Raw genomic sequence first — 18,850 nt, forward strand, 5'->3', positions numbered from 1 at the left:
CTGACTCCTCAGAGTTATCTTCCGACCTCCAAACGTACTGTTACCTCCAGATATGCATTCCAAAGGCATTAAATCGGTCGCTTTGGCAACCTGCACACACACATAAGCACATACCCAATACATAAATCTTATTTTTCAAAAGGGAAAATGTTTGGAAATGGTAGAAAAGGGGAGGGTGGAAATGGGGGAGATAGAGTTAAGAAGACTTACCACCGTTTTTGCCTACAGTTCGGAAGCATCTCCAGAAGGCCCGTAGAAATGATGCTCTATTGTGAGGTGTGGCTTGGATAAAGCTGAATTCCCGAAAGAGAATGTGGGTTCCTTGGCATACACTGTTAAAACTGGAAAGAGAAAAATGAAGAATTCATCATTAGATGAACTTCAGAAAGCTGGAATCAGAATGAAAAGTGTAACACCAGGTAGAAGCACTGATGAACAGGGGAGGGGTCTATGTTTTCCACTAGCAAAATGCTCAACTACTGATCAAGTCCTTCTCTAAAGAAACCTCCTACAACTCTGCCCCTCTGGAAGGTCACGTCCACCTCTTCCGTGTGCCTCCCAGGAAGTTTTAAGGTTACTAGAGCATCCTTGTCCTTACCAGGAGGAAAGGGCTACTTGTTTCTTCTGGAGGAACACTTCTCCTTCACTCCCCCCGCATTGCAAAGGCCTTCAGCAGGCCTTGCTTCCCTAAGGCATCCTTCCGTATGAGCCCGACCTGTCCTGGCTGCTACAAGGAGGACATGGCTGAAGACAGACCTGGATTATCTGTCTGTTTTAGGGGTAGTACTGTACTGTGTCCACCCCAACAAGAACCACAGACACATCCCATGTGACAAAGGAGAGAAAGGTTCCAGAGGAACACTAGACACAACTAGAACAAGGAAGAAGTGGCCCCTCGATGAGAATGTGAAGCAAAGCCCCAGGGCCCGTGTGAGTCATTGTTTAAACTGGGCCAGGGACAGGAGGAAAAATGTACTCTGTTGCTTTTGGGTTTTCCTGCCAAAGAAAGAGAGGCTGTAGAGCCCAGTGTATTCTAAAAATGGAAATTGCATAGGAGAATAGGCAATTATCCAGTAATCACCACCAGCAAGGGCAGCCTGCAGACTCCAGGAACTCCTAAATTCCCTAACAGGAAAATGACGAGTGTCCCACACGTTCAGTTTTGTGGCCAGAGACCCTGACCCAAAGGTGGCAAGCAGTAAGGGGACATTAGTAATTGCAAACTCCAGTTTTCATCCGATGGCCATCTCAAAGGAGGCTATGGATCACTGAACTGAACAAGAAAACATTTCAAGAGCCATCTAGTCCACTTCCCTTCTCACAGACAGGCTCCCCTCGGGGGGACTGTCTACCGTCTTTAACAGAATATGTTATCATTTAGGATAAAATCAGCCTTTCTAATATTAACAGCGCTGTGATGAAAAACCAGATTAAATACTCTTCTCATGGAAAACTACCACAGAAATCAACTTTTAACACACCACAAGTCAGCAGAGAGCATCCAGCAAGACGTGGTACAGAAGAGAGGCCTTTAAAGTTATGAAAGGGTTAACCTACCCATGAAGTTCACAGCAATGCCACTGTCACCTTACAGAAGAAAATTAGATCTACAGCAAATGAGCCAGGAGAGCTGGCAGACTGCATTTCCAGAACATGGAGTCTACAATGATAACGTTGTATCCTAAATGTATGATGCTATCAGGCAAAGAATAGCTTCCCAAAGTCCCAAAGCATGTTTTATACTCAGGGAAGAAAGCTGGTGTCTAGGTCATGATCTAAACTGCAAAGGAACTAAGGATGATGAAATCACATCCTTAGTACAGTTTTTTTTTTTTTAATTTTAAGTGTGTGTGTGTGTGTGTGTGTGTGTGTGTGTGTGTGTGTGTGTGTGTACACATAAGAATGCAGGTGCCCACAAAGGCCAAAAGTTTTCAATCCTTTTGGAGCTGCTGTTACAGACAGGTGTGAGTCACCTAATGTAAATGCTAGGGATTAAACTTGGGCCCTCTGCAAGTACATGCTCTTAACCACTGAGCATCTCTCTAGGCCTTCCATGTAGTTTTAAATACTATCTTAGATGCAACATTCTCACATGCAACAGGCGTCTTGTGATTCTATCCCCGATGCAACGCAGGCCCATCATATTTCACTTATGAGTCTCTAGTGATACAATATGCTTAAAGTAAATGTTTTATTATTTATTTACTTATTCATTGATTTGGGATGGCAGGAGATGTGAGAGGCAAGGCATATATGTGGAGGTCAGAGGATAACTTGTGGGAGTCAGTTCTTCCCACCATGTGAATTCCAGGGATGAATTCAGGTCATACAATGCAATGTGAAGCTCTTCAGCTTCAGAATGGCTGCTCTCACTGTATGTCATTCACTGAATGGGCAGACTTTGGCTCTGGTTAATTTCACTGCACAATTATCTTTTACTTGTAGGTTCTTTGTAATAAAGATTTTTTTGTTTTTTCTGTTTTTAATTTTTATTTTATGTACATTGGTGTTTTGTTTGCATGTATGTCTGTGAAATGTATGTCTGTGAAGGTGTCAGATCCCCTGGAACTGGAGTTACAGACAGTTGTGAGCTACCATGTGGGTGCTGGGAATTGAACCGGGGTCCTCTGGGAGAGCAGTCAGTGCTCTAACTGCTGAGCCATCTCTCCAGCCCTATTTTTGTTTTTCGAGACAGGGTTTCTCTGTGTAGCTCTGGCTGTCCTGGAACTCACTCTGTAGACGAGGCTGGCCTCAAACTCACAGAGATCTGTCTGCTTCTGCCTCCAAGTGCAGCGATTAAAAGCGCACAGCCAGGCACAATACAGTTTTAATAAAATAAAATGGAAAGATCAATATTAAAAATATCACTAATCAGCCAGGTGGTGGTGGTGGTGGTGGTGGTAGTGGCGGCGCGCACTCGGGAGGCAGAGGCAGGCGGATCTCTGTGAGTTTGAGGCCAGCCTGGGCTACAGAGTGAGTTCCAGGACAGCCAGGACTGTTACATAGAAAAACGCTGCCTCAAAAAAACGAAAAATAAAAATATATCACTAATCTTTGAGGAAATGCAAATCAAAATGGAGCACCACTTCATATCTATTAGACTGTCTATGAGGAAGGAAGGAAAATGAGAAAGAGAGAGGAGAGAGAGATAGAGAGGGAGGGAGGGAGGGAGTTTCTGGTGAAGACTTGAAGAAACTGTGGCTGGGGCCCTCACACATTGTTGAGAAAATGCATGGTAGCCTTTCTGTAAAACAATGTTATGGTTTCTTAGGAATTTCAGTACTGCTTACATATCCCAATGGGGAGTAGAGAAACTCTACTCTCATTTGTACATTAGAGTTGTAGCCACGCCTCTGGCATCCCAGTGCTCCTGGGGGGGGGGGGAGACGGACGGGGGAGGGGGGGGCACAGCAGAGGATGGGTGTTCAGACACAGGAGAACGGCCAAATATTGTTGGCTACACAGCCCAACTGTGCCGTAGACAACCAAACAAGAGACTCTGTCTCAAACAAGGTGGGAGATGAGGACCCACACCCAAGGCCATCTTCTGACTTCCACACGCACTCTGTTGCACACACATGCCCACGTTCACACACACACACACAAATGCACACACACAAACACAGGAGAAGAAAATTCTCAAAACCAGGCTGTGCCTAGAAACAGTCTAAGAGTCCCCACTTTAAAAATACACTTGCTTTTGTTTAATTTTGTGGTTTTACTTCCCAATTTTTGTTGTCTTCAGATCATTACTAATGCTTTCTTTGTTTCATGGAGGACCCTGGCCATGCTTACTGTCTTGCGTACATCAGTTTTCCTTGTGTAGACGGGAATTTCAGTGCACAGGCATGTCTTGAGTGGGAGGTTTCTCCCTCTCACCAAGGAACAAACTCTAGCCTAGACCAGGTCATACACTGGATGACTTTACACGCCATCTTGACATCATGATGATGTCACAGACACTGTCACTGAATTCCTGTTTAGCATAAACCCCTGAGTATTCAAATTTCACTATGAAAATTCTTTCATTCTTTCAATTGCTGGGGTTTTTCTGAAAGACTGGAGTTTTGTTCTTCTGAAAGTTGGCACACTCCAAAGCTACGTTCCTCTGTACAAATTGGTCCCTGATGTAACAATCCCTGGATTTGTTCTTTCCTTCCTTGTAAAGCTGAGATAAGGCCTAAAGCTCTTAAATGTTTTCTTTGCATTGCCTATCTGCTGCAGACTTTGGCAATGGTAACTTGGTGAGAGAAGTCAGTGGAGCATGACCGCTCGGCCTGGGCTGCAGAACTCTGAAGTGGTTTACAGCACACTTGAGCAGAAGTTGCCTCTACCCACTGTCTTCTACAGAGCTACAAAGACCTTTCTAGACACGAATTCCGCCAGTGTTTCTAACACCTACTTCACTGCCCTGTCACTATCTGCCGTTCTGTTAGTCTACTGTGCAGTGTGCCCACTGCGGGGTAGGGAGTGATGATCCTGTGTGCAGGAGGATTTTGACAAAGGTGGTCTTCAGATGTAGTGCATGTGGAATGAGCTTCTGTACGCAGATATGAATCAGGAAAACTGTTGGGTTTATTGACTGTACATTCTCTGAAGCAATAAAGAAGTGAGTCCAACTGGAATAAAACACAGAGACCAGGCCAGCTGGATGGTTCAGTAGGTAATGGCATCTGCCATCAAGACTGTCATTGACCTGAGTTCTATTCCTGGGACCCACATGGTATGTAGAGAGAACTGACTCTAGCTTGTTTTCCTCTGGTCTCCAAGTGCACTCCATGGCACTTGTACACACACACACACACACACACACACACACACACACACACACACACACAGGCAGATACATGCATGCTCATACTCTAACTCGATCAGTAATGTGATTTAGAAAAAAACAACCCAGACGCAGAGCCTGCCACACTGCAGGTGACAACTGAGAACCTTTGTCTTCTCATTGCCAACAATGGCTTAGTTACAAGCAGAATATCCAAGACCTCTGAATTCTAAAATAACCCCAAACTGGGCTAGAGAGATGGGTCAGCAGGTAAGAGCATTTGCCAGATGACCTGAAGTTGTCCTCCAGGCCAGGTATGGTAGTGCTCATCACCCTCACCCTCCCCTTCCCCCTCCCCATCCCACCCCACCCCACCCCCCGCCCTCTTTCTTGCAAGACAGGGCTTCTCTGTGTATCTCTGGCTGTCCTGGAACTCACTTTGTAGACCAGGCTGGCCTTGAACTCACAGAGATCTACCTGCCTCTGCCTCCTGAGTGCTGGGATTAGAGGCGTGGGCCACCACCACAGTAGTGCATGTCTTTAATCTCAGTACTTGGGAGGCACAGGCAGGCGGATCTTTGTGAGTTTGAGGCAAGCCTGGTCTATATAGTGAAGTCAAAGCTAGTCAGAGATACATAGATCTTGTCTCAAAAACAAAAAAGGAAAAAGAAAAAGTTAAAAAAAAAAAAAAAGTGGTCTTTCTGACCCCCATGTATTGTCATTACAAATAAGTAATACGTAATGTAAAACAAAAAAAATTAGTCCCAAACTTTGGAAGAATTCAATAGGGATTAATCAATCCTCAATCACTATGTAGGTGGACCAGCCTGGAAACAGAGCCGTCACTGTGACAAATGCGATTGACAGCTTCTGGAACAGTGACAGACCCAGGCGAGCGTCTCTGGTCACTCTAGCCCTAGCTTAACGCACTGGCATTTCAAAGTGAGATCTGTCTTCTGCCGAAGTAACTATCTCAGCAGAGTTCATTTTCAGACTGCAGTATTAGTGATACATTTTCCTGCATTAGGAAGAGAAAAACTTATCCCACAGGCCTTAAGCTATGAAAAGTCTCTGCAGGGGAAAGATGAAGTGCTAGTTTCTTTCCTTGGTCACTTCAAATGCAGCCACCAGATCCCAAAAAGAATCTCCCTAAAATAGAAGTGGAACAGAGCACTTGTCCCAAATAGGCCTGTTGCTAAGGCTGGAGGAGCCTGTTTCCACACCGGTCAACTCCCCAGAAAGGCCAGGCCAAGGGGCTTAGTTCTCACATGCTGCTTCTCTGGGAGTAAGCTCTCCCTGCAGGACCTTGGTTTACTAGTATTTTTATGTTGATTATTTTGTATGTGTGTGGGTGTGTGCATGTCACTGTGTCCCTTGAGAACAACCTGTAAGAGTGGATTCTCTCCTACCATGTGGGTCTAAGGAATGGGTCTCAGACTATCAGGCGTGGCAGCAGACACCTGTATCCACTGAGCCATCTCACCTGTCCAGGATCTTTGTTTATAATAGTCAAATTCCTGCCAGAGCTTACTTTCTTCCTTTTTTCTCTTTTCTTTTTCATTATGTGTATGTGTGTGTGGGGTGTGTGTGTGTGTGAACATGAACGCAGGTGCCTTAGGCAGGAGGGCAGGCCTTGGATCCAGTGGGGTTAGAGTTATAGGTAGTCGTGAACTGCTCAATGTGGGTGCTGGGAGCCAAACCCAGATCCTTTGCAAGAGCAATATGTGCTCTTAAGTGTTAAGCCATCTCTCCAGCCTCCCTTTTCTTTTTAAAGATAGAGTCTCACTACACAGGCCAGAATGTTCTCTCTCTCTCTCTCTCTCTCTCTCTCTCTCTCTCTCTCTCTCTCTCTCTCTCTCTCTCTTTCTCTCTCTCTCATTTTTATTTATTATGTGTGCGGGAACATGTGTGTATGATGTGTGTTTGAGTGTGAACGCATGAGTGCCATGGCACACATTTGGAGATCAGAAGGCAACTTTCAGGAGTTGGGTTCTCTCCTTCCACCTTGCCAAAGAAGGTCTCTTTTGTTATTTCTATTATGCTGAATATTCCAGGCCGGCTGGCCCACAAACCTCGGGGCAATTATCCTGTCTTAATGTTGGCTCTGAGGCTGAGCTCAGGTCAGAAGACTGCACACACACTAACCCACTAAACCATCTTGCTGGCCCCATATGTTCTTGAATTCACAATGCTCCTGCCTCAGTCTTCTAAGTGCTGGGATTATAAGTGTGTACCACACACCCACCTGCCAGAGTTTCAAACTCTTTGGAAGTCTTCAGGCTTCCCAACACATTTCTCAAAGCTTCTATGACTCACTGCTGAACTACTGATTCAGCTCCTTTCCCGCTGAGCATCAGCAGAGAAGCAAGATGACTGCACTGGGGAGGCAGAGGCAGGCCGATCTCTGAGTTCAAGGCCAGCCTGGTCTAATAGGGCAAGTGCCAGAAGAGCCAGGGTAAGCCCTGTCTCAAAAAACAAAAAACAAAAACAAGCAGACATAAAAATGCTTTTCACAAGCTATATTTTACAATCAGGTTGCCATAAATGTCCTCTGTCTTCTTACAAGGTCTTTGATCCTTTAACCCAAGGCCTCTGAAAGAGCTCTTGGTAACAGTGCTTCCAAGACTTTGCCTAATTTCACTTGAAATCCAAAGTAATTATGTTTTGTACTTTCCCTGGGGAAACACCGCCTGGCTGTGCTGAAGGGCCCGGACAAAGGCTGTTTCTCCTTGGCACGTTCTCCAGGACCCTGCCGCCGCTGCATCACGCTCTCTACTGCGCGGGTCTTGCGTCTGTCCTTCACGCCTTCCAGTCCTGCCATCTCTTCTCTTCACTGTCCTCACACACACACATCTCTTTTGTCACCCAGCTCTCCTTGTCCACGTTTAGTGCTGCAGGTGAGAAGCTCCTCCTCAGACACCTGCAGAGCCTTCCCCTCTGATGGGGTTCTCAGCAGACCTCAGGACAGCTTTTCTCTGTTTTCACACCAGATCACCTACTTCACAGGCATCTCATTTCTTTTTTTCTCCTCTTTCTTTCTTCTTTCTTTCTTTCTTTCTTTCTTTCTTTCTTTCTTTCTTTCTTTCTTTCTTTCTTTCTTTCTTTCTTTCTTTCTTTCTCTCTCTCTCTCTTTTCTTTCTCTCTCTCTCTCTCTCTCTCTCTCTCTCTCTCTCTCTCTCTCTCTCTCTCTCTCTAAGCTTTTTCAAATCAGGACTAACATCATTTCTTGGTTTTGCCCTCAAACTACACATTTGGCTATTTGGTCTCTGTCTTGCACCAAAACCCTTTTCTTCTCTTGGATGTGCTCGAGGTCAAGCAGAGCCTTGCACAAGCCAGAGAAGCACTCTACCACTAAGCTGCCGCGCTGCCCCCAAAAACAATTGTTCTGAGACAGGATCTTGCTACAACAACCCAGGCAGACCCGAAACCTCAGATTCTATTGCTTCAGTTTCCTGAGAGCTGGGATTATTACAGTGCACCACCACACTTCCTAAATATTTAAGGTAAATTTCATCCTATTTCTTTTGTGTCTGTAGCTATAACTTTTAGGTCTTTTAGATTATTTTGTTGTTGTTGTTCTTACTAGAATTCCCCAAAAGGTTTCCATTATTTCCATTACCATCATCTAAAAATTTCACTGAAAATCCAATACTATATTGATTTGTGTGTGTGTGTGTGTGTGTGTGTGTGTGTGTGTGTGTGTGTGTTCATGGCACAGACCTCTTGTGAAAGTCAGAGGACAATTTGTTGGAGTCGGTTCTCTCCATTTTCTATGTTGGTTCCAGGGCTTGAACTCAGCTCCTCAGGCTTGGCAGCAGGCACCCTTACCCACTGAGCCGTCTCACGGGCCCTCCAATACCGTTTATCTGAGGCTCTTAGGGACTATAAAACCCCTTCCTCAGCAACACCCTGTTTAAAAACTGGAAGTATTAAACTGTCAGTTCTCTTGGTTCAAAGTCTGCTCATTCTAAACCATCATCTTTTGTTCTTATTCAAGATTACATGACTTTGTGTGGAAATAAATCCTCAAACGAGTGTACTGGTAATAGACCGAATCTTGTTAGATATGATCCATCATTCACAGCGGTGATAAAACTGAAGAGTGGGCTGCTGCTGATTCCATTCTCTTCTTCCCGGGGACATTGGAACCCGTATGACTTTGCTACTGCCATTGCTGCAGTCATCTTCTTCCTGGTACTTTATGCTTACTGACTCCAGAGCTGGTGTCACACAGGTTCTTTCGGGGCCACATGTAGCTTGCAAGCACCCATTTTGGTTAAAGCTTCTTTGTGCATGTTGTTTTACCTTTCCGAGATCAAGTCACTGCGTTCATTCAGTAAGAGTGCAATAATACAATTCTATAGTATTTGTCCTTCCTTTTTGAATGTAAAAACATTTTATGTACAACTACAGGAGAAATAATACACAGATAGTTTGAACATAAAAACAGGTTATAATTGAAAAGTACAGGGTTATTTTAAATAGTAAAATATTTTCTCTGTAGAAAATAGTATAAATGATAACATTTCCTAATAAGCCCTTTTAAGCCAAATGATAGCTGAATTATACATATCAATATTCATTAGATTCTGGGATATAAAAGAAACCTATCTTCATCTGTTCAGAGAGCTATGTTTTACTTAAGTTGTGTAAGTGAGGTTCCTATTCATCTTCCCCTTCACTGTTAGATTTACAGCAGACATTTTTCTATAGGCTAATCCATAATCTAAAAAGATTTTAGCCTCCCCTCCTGAAAGTACAGCCAGCATTTTCTTTCATCAGCTTGATACAGTACAAATTCTTATCCTAATACAATGATACAATAAGAGCGGCATAGGCCCATGATTAAGTAGTTTATCTCAATGATTCAGTGTTGTACTATGAAAACAATCAGTTTCTTTTGAATACCTTAAAAAAAAAACCCAACTTTTTTTCTTACTAAATTTTAATTTCTTTTCTTTTTTCTTTTTCTTTTCTTTTCTTTCTTAAAGACAGGGTTTTACTATGTAGCTCTGGAACTCATGTAGACCAGGCTTACCTCCAATTCACAGAGATCTGTCTGCCACTGTCTCCCAAGTGTTAGGATTAAAGGCACATGCCCCCATTTCAATCTCACTTGCTTGTGCATTCTCTCTTTCTTTCTAACATTTATTTATTTATTTATTTATTTGTTTGTTTGTTTGTTTGTGATTGTCTCTGTGAGTATACAGGTGTGGGTGCCCGTGCATGTGTGTGCAAGTCTATTTTCTCTCCCACCACTCAGATTCTGGGGATTGAACTCAGACTATCATGCTTAGAGGCAGATGCCTTTATCCACTGAGCCATAGTGCCAGCCTAGACATTTCTCAGTCCTGTGCTGTAAGGAATCTCACTTACACAACTTAAGTAAAAACCACACAGTGTTCAGGGAGTGCATGTAGAAGAAGGATGAGGCATGAAGTCATTCTTAGCTATTTAAGAAGCTCAAGACCAGCCTGGGCTTGAGACCCTGTCTCAATGACAACACCAACACCAACGCACATATGGGCAATAAACCTCAGGAAAAGCCATATTGACATCTACTTTCAGCACTGGGAATGAATTAACAGCTCAGTGGTAGAGCACTTACCTAGCATATACAACAACCATAGTTTAGTTCACAGCACAGAAAAGCAAAAGAAAACCATTTTCCTGCCAACCTTTCATAAAAAAAATTTACTTAAGTAAAGAGTTAAAAGATGGGCTGGAGAGATAGTTCAGTGGTTAAGAGCACTGGCTGCTCTTCCAGAGGTCCTGAGTTCAATTCCCAGCACCCACATGGTGGCTCACAACCATCTATAATGAGATCTGGCACCCTCTTCTGTATAATAAATAAATAAATAAATAAATAAATAAATAAATAAATAAACCTTTAAAAAAAAAGATGGGCTGGAGAGATGGTTCAGTGGTTGAGAGCACTGGCTGCTCTTCCAGAGGACCAGGTTTTAATTCCCAGCAACCACATGGTGGCTCACAACCGTCTGTAATGAGATCTGATGCCCTCTTCTGGCATGCAGGGACACATGCAGGTAGAACACTGTATACATAATAAATAAGTAAATCTTAAAAAAAAAAAATTAAAAGATAAGTGGCAAGAGAGACATGTAAATAGTAATAAATATAAACGTGTCTTAGAAAGCAAAATATTATAGAATTATTGTGTATGTTAGCAGTTCCACTTGTGAGTACACAGTCAAAAGAAATGAAGTCAGAGACACAGGCCATATTTGTACATCCATGCTCAGAGCAGTATAATACACAACAGTCCAAAAGCAGATGCAACCCCAGAATTCCCTGGTGGGAAATGGAAAAGCAAAACGTGAAACGTCCTTAAGCAGGCGATAGACAGCCAGTCTCTTCTCTTGCTGCATCCAGGCCACAGTGAGCGCCTCCCTCCACTGCTCTGCTACCTTGTGCTGGCTGGCCACCTCCCAAAGGGGCCACCAAAACACAGACTGAAACTTCCAAACCCTGAGCCCTCGAGAATCCTTCACTCTTTGTGTGTTGTACAGCCACAGAAAATGAAATATTTACAATACGGACGACCTGAAGACATTGTTCTAAATGAAATAAGTTGGTCACAAGGAGATAAATATTAATGAGTCAGCACTTAATGGGTGCTGAGTTCCTCCAGAAGATGAAAAGTTCTAGTGATGATACTCACAGAACACTCTGAATGCATATGATGCCACAGAATTGTATACTTAAAAGTGGTAAATTTTTGGCCACTTAAACAATTTTGGCTTTTGAGGCAGGGTTTCTCTGTGTGGCCCTGACTATATTGGAACTCACTCTGTAGACCAGGCTGGTCTCGAACTCACAGAGATCTGCCTGCCTCTGCCTCTGGAGTGCTGGGATTAAAGGTGTGCACTACCACTGCCTGACCAGGTCATGTATTTTTACCACAATGAAAAAGAAGGGTAAGATATTGATGTCAAATACCTAGTATGTATAGTTGTAGAGTTGCCTGATAAAATGAGATATGGAAGTTATAACTAAAACATTTTTGTATGTGTATGCTTAGTGCATGCATGCTCATGTATGTTCAGGTACATGTGCACATGTATGCTTGTAAAGGTCAAAGTTTGGTGTTGGGTGTCTTGCTTTATCATTCTCCACCTTTATTTTTTGAGACAGGGTCTCTGACTGAACCTTTAGCTCCATGATTCGGCTAGACTGGCTGGCCAGAAAGCCCCACAAGCTGGTTCCTGCTTCCTGCCTTCCCAGGGCTGGGGATCAGGTGTGCACCATGATGACTTATTTCTGTTTTCATTTTAAAACACAGTGCAAGTCCTCATACTCACAGAGCAGGCACTGTACCAGCCGGGCCACCTTCTTAGCACCGACCAGAGTCTAGTCTAGAGTAGACTTGGGATAAAATGACTCTGTCAGGCTGCGGATGTGGCTCCGTTGGTAGAGCACTTGCTTAGCACGCACAAATCTCCAGCACCACATGAGACAGAGGATGGTGATTCTCGGCTCTAACTCAGCGCTCTGCATTCATGAGGTGGAGGTGGAGGATCAAGATGCTCACATTCACATGTCGGAGAGCAAGAGCCTGATCAAGTCTTACCACTTCCTAGTCTGTATGACTTTAGGCCAGATATGTGGTTTTGTGCTCAATTATTTTTTTATCATTGTTTAACAAATCTTTTTCATAAAGTATATTTTGATCATACTTCTAGGCCCTCCTCAACTTCCCCCCAGCCTACTTCACTCTTTCTCTCTTTAAAAAGCAAACAGCTATGCCGGGCGGTGGTGGCTCACGCCTTTATTCCCAGCACTCCAGAGGCAGAGGCAGGCAGATCTCTGTGAGTTCGAGGCCAGCCTGGTCTACAGAGTGAGATCCAGGACAGGCACCAAAACTTCACAGAAAAACTGTCTCAGGGGGAAAAAAAGCAAGCAAACAAATTGAAAACAAACACACAAACACTCCCCCACACCAAAACCACGGAGTCTATTTGGTTTGGGCCACGGCCTTCTGAGCACGGGCCTGCCCTGGAGTGTCCTGATGTTCCAGTGCCACTCCACTGTAGAACACTCATCTGCCCTCCCCCTGCAGGAATCAACCCGTTCTTGGTTATGGGTAAAACTTTGTGCCCACTTCCTCTCCTCCATGCTGGGCTCCATTATTTTTTAATTAGTAAAATTGCATATTATTAGTTTGCTGTGCATCAACTCTATGAAAGGTTGACTTTTCTAAAGATATTAGTCTTAGGAAAGGAATATGTTCCAGAGGATCTGCATGGTATCTGGCTTTAGCGATAACTGTAAGAATGGATATATGAGATAATAGGTTGGGCAAGGTATGAAGAAATGGAAGTACTTTTCTTCAGAAGACCCAGTATAGAGTAAGATGGAGATGTCCAATTCATCACAATGGGGTATTTTTTTCTTGTTGAAGTATGGATGAACTGCCACCCGGACACCTAGGCACCCACCTGGGTCCCGCCCCAAGGCTCCAGAGAGTGGAGGACACACAGTGAACAAATATGTGATGCAGAGATGGGAAAGACAGAGAAAAGGCATGGTGGACAGATCGGAGAGAAGGAGAAACGAGCAGTCCCTGGGCGGTGGAGAGAGGCGGGACTGGAGATGTGACGGCAGTGAGGAACAGGCCAGTATGTGAGGCAATGGAAATGCCTGGGCCTGGGCTGCCACTGCGGGCCATGTCTTGGTCTGAGGTCCTACTGCAGCCAGCGTCTGCGGTGATGCCTGTGGCCTGTGTCATCATCAAAGGCTATGTGGATATCCATGAAGCCATGTTGATGCCTGAGGGCCATGCTGCCACCAGGGCCATACTGATCTAAGTGGCCTGTGCTGCCTTCTGAGACCATGGTGACATCTGGGCCAGTGCCACTGCCAGGGCCAGGCCTGGGTCCATGGTCTTATCGAAGCTGGTGTCCGTGTTGATGTCCGAGGCCCACGTTACCACCAAAGGCCATGCAGATGTCCCTGGTCTGGGCTGCTGCCTGAAGCCATGTTGATGACCCAGGGCTGATGAGCCGGCCCCAGCCTTCACCGCCTGGGAGAGCTGGAGAGTGAGATAGGTGGCCCCGCCCCTCATGGAGTGGGGCACCTTCAGAGGCCCAGGCTGAGCAACTCAGCTACCATCCAGGGCCCCAATACTTACCCATCTATGAATTGCTGGAGCAGGGGAAAGGGCTGCTCCTAGAGAACCACGGCCACAGGCTCTCCATGACTCTGCAATAGCAGGATATCTGGGAGGAGTCGTAATGAGTGTCCAGTACCTATGATGCAGCAGACCAACAACTCATTGCAATGAACACTTGCAAATAAAGTTGTTTGAGCAAAAGGGTCTACTGTGTGACACACCACAGCTTCCCAGCCAGGAGAGGCGGGAAAGATGGAGGAGCACTGTGGTACAGGCAGAGTGGAGCAGCAGACACCGCAGTTGTGACCGGTGTGAGAGAAGGCCGCGCTCCACAGAGGAGCAGGTCGGTGCCCAGAGTGGTCAGCAAGATGGTTTTTTGTTTTTTACTTTTAATTTTTGTTTTTATTTTCTTTTGTGGGGAGGTTACTAGGGTGAAGGGCAGATATGGAGGGACTAGAAATGAGTGGGGTTGGAATGCATGATATGAAATTCCTAAAGAATCAAAAAATTACATTAAAAAAGTGTGGGAGAACTGTCATTTACAAAGTAATGTAAGTATTAATTATAAAATATGAAATGTATTTTTATTTTTTATTTTTGAGACAGGGTCATATGGTGTTTCCCAGGCTGGCCTTGAACTCATAGTAATTCCTCTGCCTCTGCCATCTATATGCAGAGATTACAGCTATGACCTGTAGCACCTTGCTTTTGAAGTAGCTTGTAATGAGATGGTAAAATATTCTTAAAATATTTTGTGGGGGGAGGGCTGTTGAGACAGCTCTGTAAGTAAAGGACTTGCTTGTCACCAAGCCCGATGACTGAGTTTGATTCCTAAGATCCACACTGGAGAGAGAACTGACTCCTGCAAGTTGTCTTCTGACCTCCACACGTATATGCCCCCATTCAAATAAATAAATGTAATAAAAATGTAAATATTTGGGAGACTAAACAGTGTATTTTTCATATCTTTCAAATCTCTTCAAGGTATACTATTGTTCATCTGGAATGGTGTAAACGTTTTAACAACAGCTAACTTGTTGGCTAAGGGAGTTTGGATGCACCCCAACAGTTACATTGACATTTAGTTACCATACAACACCATAAAGAGGTGGCCAGTCAAGGAGATAATTAGGTCATGAGGGATCTGCTCTCATGAATAGATTCAAGCATTATCACCGAAGTGAGTTGGTAAAAAAAGAGCAAGTTCATCTTTTCCTCTTGGCTTGTCTCTGAAACTCTCAAGTTCTCGACAGTGTGGAGTCTCCCTCGTTATGATGCAGCAAAACGCCCCCAGTGTATACGGCCCTAAGTCCTGGACTTACCAGCCTCTAGAACAGTGGTTCTCAACCTTGGGTCATGACCTCTTTTAGGGTCAAATGACCTTTTCACAGGGGTTGCCTAAAACCATAGGAAAACACAGATATTTACACTGCAATTCATAACAGTAGCAAAATTCCAGTTATGAAGTAGCAATGAAAACAATGTTATGGTTGGGGTCACACAACAGGAGGAACTGGATTAAAGGGTCGCAGCATTAGGAAGGTTGAGAAGCACTGCTCTAGAACCAGAAGCCAAATAAACTCCTACTGTTTAGTTCTCATTTCCCCAGTCACCAGGATTCTGGTGGGGCAGCAGAAACAGGACGGAGGCCAAGGCAGGAGAAAAGGACTTACTGACGCCATGGAGTGGCCAGAAAGGACAGAGGCACCCATGAGCGGCCTTCACCTACGCAGCTCATGAGCTCAGAAGATGTCACTGAGCTCCTAACCTAGTTTCTCTGGCAGGAGATCTTTCCTCATCCCAGAAAAGACTTGTGGAGACAGAGAGGATTAAAAAAAATAATATTGTTAAGAAGTGAGGTTGCTGGGCTTGCAAGTTTTCTAGCTGGGATCCCTTTATCTTTCCTGAGAGCCCCCCAGATCTCTTTTATTCTAGGTCAGTAATTTAACACTCGGCTCTCAATTCAAAGCCTGTAATGACTTTGCTGTGCTGAATTATTAGTCCAGGATATAGAAAAAGAAAGAGAGAGAGGGGAAAAAAACCTCTAAAAACAACAGAGGCCTTTTGATCAGAGTACCAAACTGCAGCTCGCTGTAACTCAAGCTGTCCATTCTTATATGGCAGGAATTAAGGACTCCCCCTGCCAGGCAGGACCCTATTAAAAGACAATAGCTGTTTGAAAAGGGTAAGCAAGTTGATATGGATATAATAGGCCACATATGGGGGCCCCTTTCTAGTCTGAAATAAAGCTCCTTCTTACAGTTGGGAGCTGGGAAATCCAGGATTCAGTAAACAGGAGGAGGTAAAACAGAAGAGGGTGGGCAGCCGTGCAGAAATGCTTGAAGGTGCTTCAGAAAAAGAAAAAAAACAAAGCAAAGAACAAAGAAAGAAAGAACCCAGAAGAGTTCTTTGGACGAGATGAGCATCCATCCATCACTGACGATGGAGGCTTTCAGAACAGCCAGGTGCTCTTGGTTCACAAGAGCCTTTAGGACCAATGATGACAAGAATTGGCCAGAATCAATATAGCAGTTAGTTTCTCTAATTGGTCAACAACAAAAAACCCCACCAACAAAGCAGTAATCTCTTAGCAGAAATGATGCGGCCTCCCAAGAGCAACCCTTACCTCTGGCTAACCTAATGTGGCACCATACTGCATTACCACCTAGTGCCGCTTGCTATTTCTTGGATGACATTTTTCATAGAAAGCCTGCAAAACAAAGACAGCACACCCCACAGAGCTGCCTGTAAATCACACCCCTCCTAAGAGAGAGAGAGAGTGGTAACCACAGGACACAGAATGCCACACTCTGTTAGCTAGCCCATGTTTGCCTGTCTATTGCCCCAAATACTCATCCCATTAGTGAGTGAAGTTTTTGAAAGATCTTTAATACACATCAGAATTTCCCAACCACTGTTTTAGTTATTTCTAAAATATTGTAAGCATGATACAAAACAAGAAATCATTTAAGAGTGATTGAAGGCATTTAAACACATTAATCTGGTTATTTATAACTAAAGCCTGAATCCTCAAATTCCTCCATGAAAATATCAGAGGGATATTTTTTCTTTCCTCCACTATATTTTGTCACATGCCAAATAAATGGTCTTCCAGTTCCCATCCATGGAATTAATGGGTTAGCTTGATGGGATTATAACTAAAGACAAAAGCAGGATCTCCAGTGTTTGGTGATCGAATGTCCAAGAAAATACAAAGCTTATCTTTAGCAAATAAAGGTTTTGTCCATCAAAGAGAGGATCTGGATTTTTTGTTTGTTTGTTTGTTTTTGTTTTATTGAGACACAGTTTCTCTGTGTAGTTTTGGTGCCTGTCCTGGATCTCTCTGTAGACCAGGCTGGCCTTGAACTCACAGAGATCCACTTGGTTCTGTCTCCCGAGTACTGGGATTAAAGGTGTGCACCACCACTGCCTGGCAAGGATCTGGATTTCTAATGGGACTAAATGTGTCTGTCCTAGACCCAGAATAACAGGAGTTAAGCATCCTTTGTACTCTGAGTGTAGCAGCTTGAGTATACAGAAAGGGAAAGCAGCCTAGAACACTGGCTGCTGTATCCCTGAAATACAATCTGCCACAGCTGCCCTCTGACCACGATTTCCATTGCTCCTCAAGCAAAGTAGAACTCCATCTCTTAATGTGACTGCATTCTGCATCAACCCCAACTCAGTGATCTTGTCAGGAACATCAAGCCTGGAACTGTGTTGGGAGAGGAAGGATGTGAAGGGATGTGGCAGAGGGAACATGGGAAGAGGGGAAATAGGAGGGGGAAAAGATAAATATCACGTGTTCTCTTTCATATGGGGAGCCTGGATGTGTGTGTGTGTGTGTGTGTGTGTGTGTGTGTGTGTGTAACATGAAACTAAAAAGAAAAGGATTTGAGAGAAGAAAAGGGAAAAGTGGACCAGAGGAGCAATATGAGCATAAGACAATATGCTATGAAAATGCTGTAAAGAAAGCTGTTATTTTGTACATTTACTTTAAAAAACTAATAAAAAATAAAGTCCTGGTTTAGATGAAGTTCCTCTGTTGTAGTTTCTTGGGTTAGCTCCTCATTATGGTACATATCATTATTCCATTGTGAATAATGGCGAAATAAAAGAGAGAAGCTGCTGGCCACCGTATCTAACACATACGATACTGGGAAAGGATAACTACAGAAGATTCCCATTAAAAAATAATCTAACATAAATAATCCATATCTAACACATATGATACTGGGAAAGGATAACTACAAAAGATTCCCATTAAAAAAAGGGAAAGACTCAGGATATAGCTTGGTGGTAGAGCATCTGTCTAGCATGTTAAAAAAAATTATGTTCATCTGGAACACGCACACATATTTAAAGTCAAGTGTGGTGGCACAATCCTGGTATCTCAGCAGCTGGTAGGTGGGCGGGAGAATCAGTAGTTTAGGCTGTCTTAAACATGTAGTAAGTTTAAGGCCAACCTGGGTTACATTCGATCCTGTTTCAAAAAATGGAAACAAACAAACAAATAAAAAAACATCAAAGTAGTAACAACAAAAAACCATGTTACGCAGAATTTCGGTATTCGAATACTGATTATAAAATAATCAAAGGTGGCCATGAAGGACAGGCCAGTCCAGTCAGCAGCGGAGTCCTTTCTCCTGGTCACTAACTGGTTGGACTTGGTGTATGTGACACAAGACAGCCCAATAAGTATCAATCCCAGGCCGCTGTTGTTAGAGCTGGGAAGAAAGTCTCTTTTTCCATTATCATCCTATACTCAGAACGTAAGCCCCAAATTGCTAGTGGCCACCTGGAGGATAAAACAGGAAAATGGGAGGGAGGCAGATGCAGATTGAGAGGGATGCCACTTTATTGAGTTAGCTGAACTGAGCCTGTTGGGGTCAAGGCGGGGTCTACCATGGGCTGTTTATCTTATCCCTTCTGCCTGAAATCAA

At 43.9% G+C, this 18,850-nt stretch overlaps 1 protein-coding gene across 7 annotated transcripts in view; it reads right to left on the reverse strand.

Moving 5' to 3' along the window:
* Cstpp1 (centriolar satellite-associated tubulin polyglutamylase complex regulator 1) overlaps positions 1–18,850 on the reverse strand; it is a 164,542-nt gene that overhangs the window by 97,510 nt on the left and 48,182 nt on the right. For all 7 annotated transcript variants that reach the window (XM_076569969.1, XM_076569968.1, XM_076569974.1 and 4 more), the window contains one exon: positions 211–341. In XM_076569969.1, the coding sequence (XP_076426084.1) occupies positions 211–341 (131 nt within the window). The remainder of the gene's footprint in view (positions 1–210; positions 342–18,850) is intronic.

The sequence above is a fragment of the Peromyscus maniculatus genome, chromosome 4 (assembly GCF_049852395.1).
Source record: "Peromyscus maniculatus bairdii isolate BWxNUB_F1_BW_parent chromosome 4, HU_Pman_BW_mat_3.1, whole genome shotgun sequence".
Taxonomy (NCBI): Eukaryota; Metazoa; Chordata; class Mammalia; order Rodentia; family Cricetidae; genus Peromyscus; species Peromyscus maniculatus.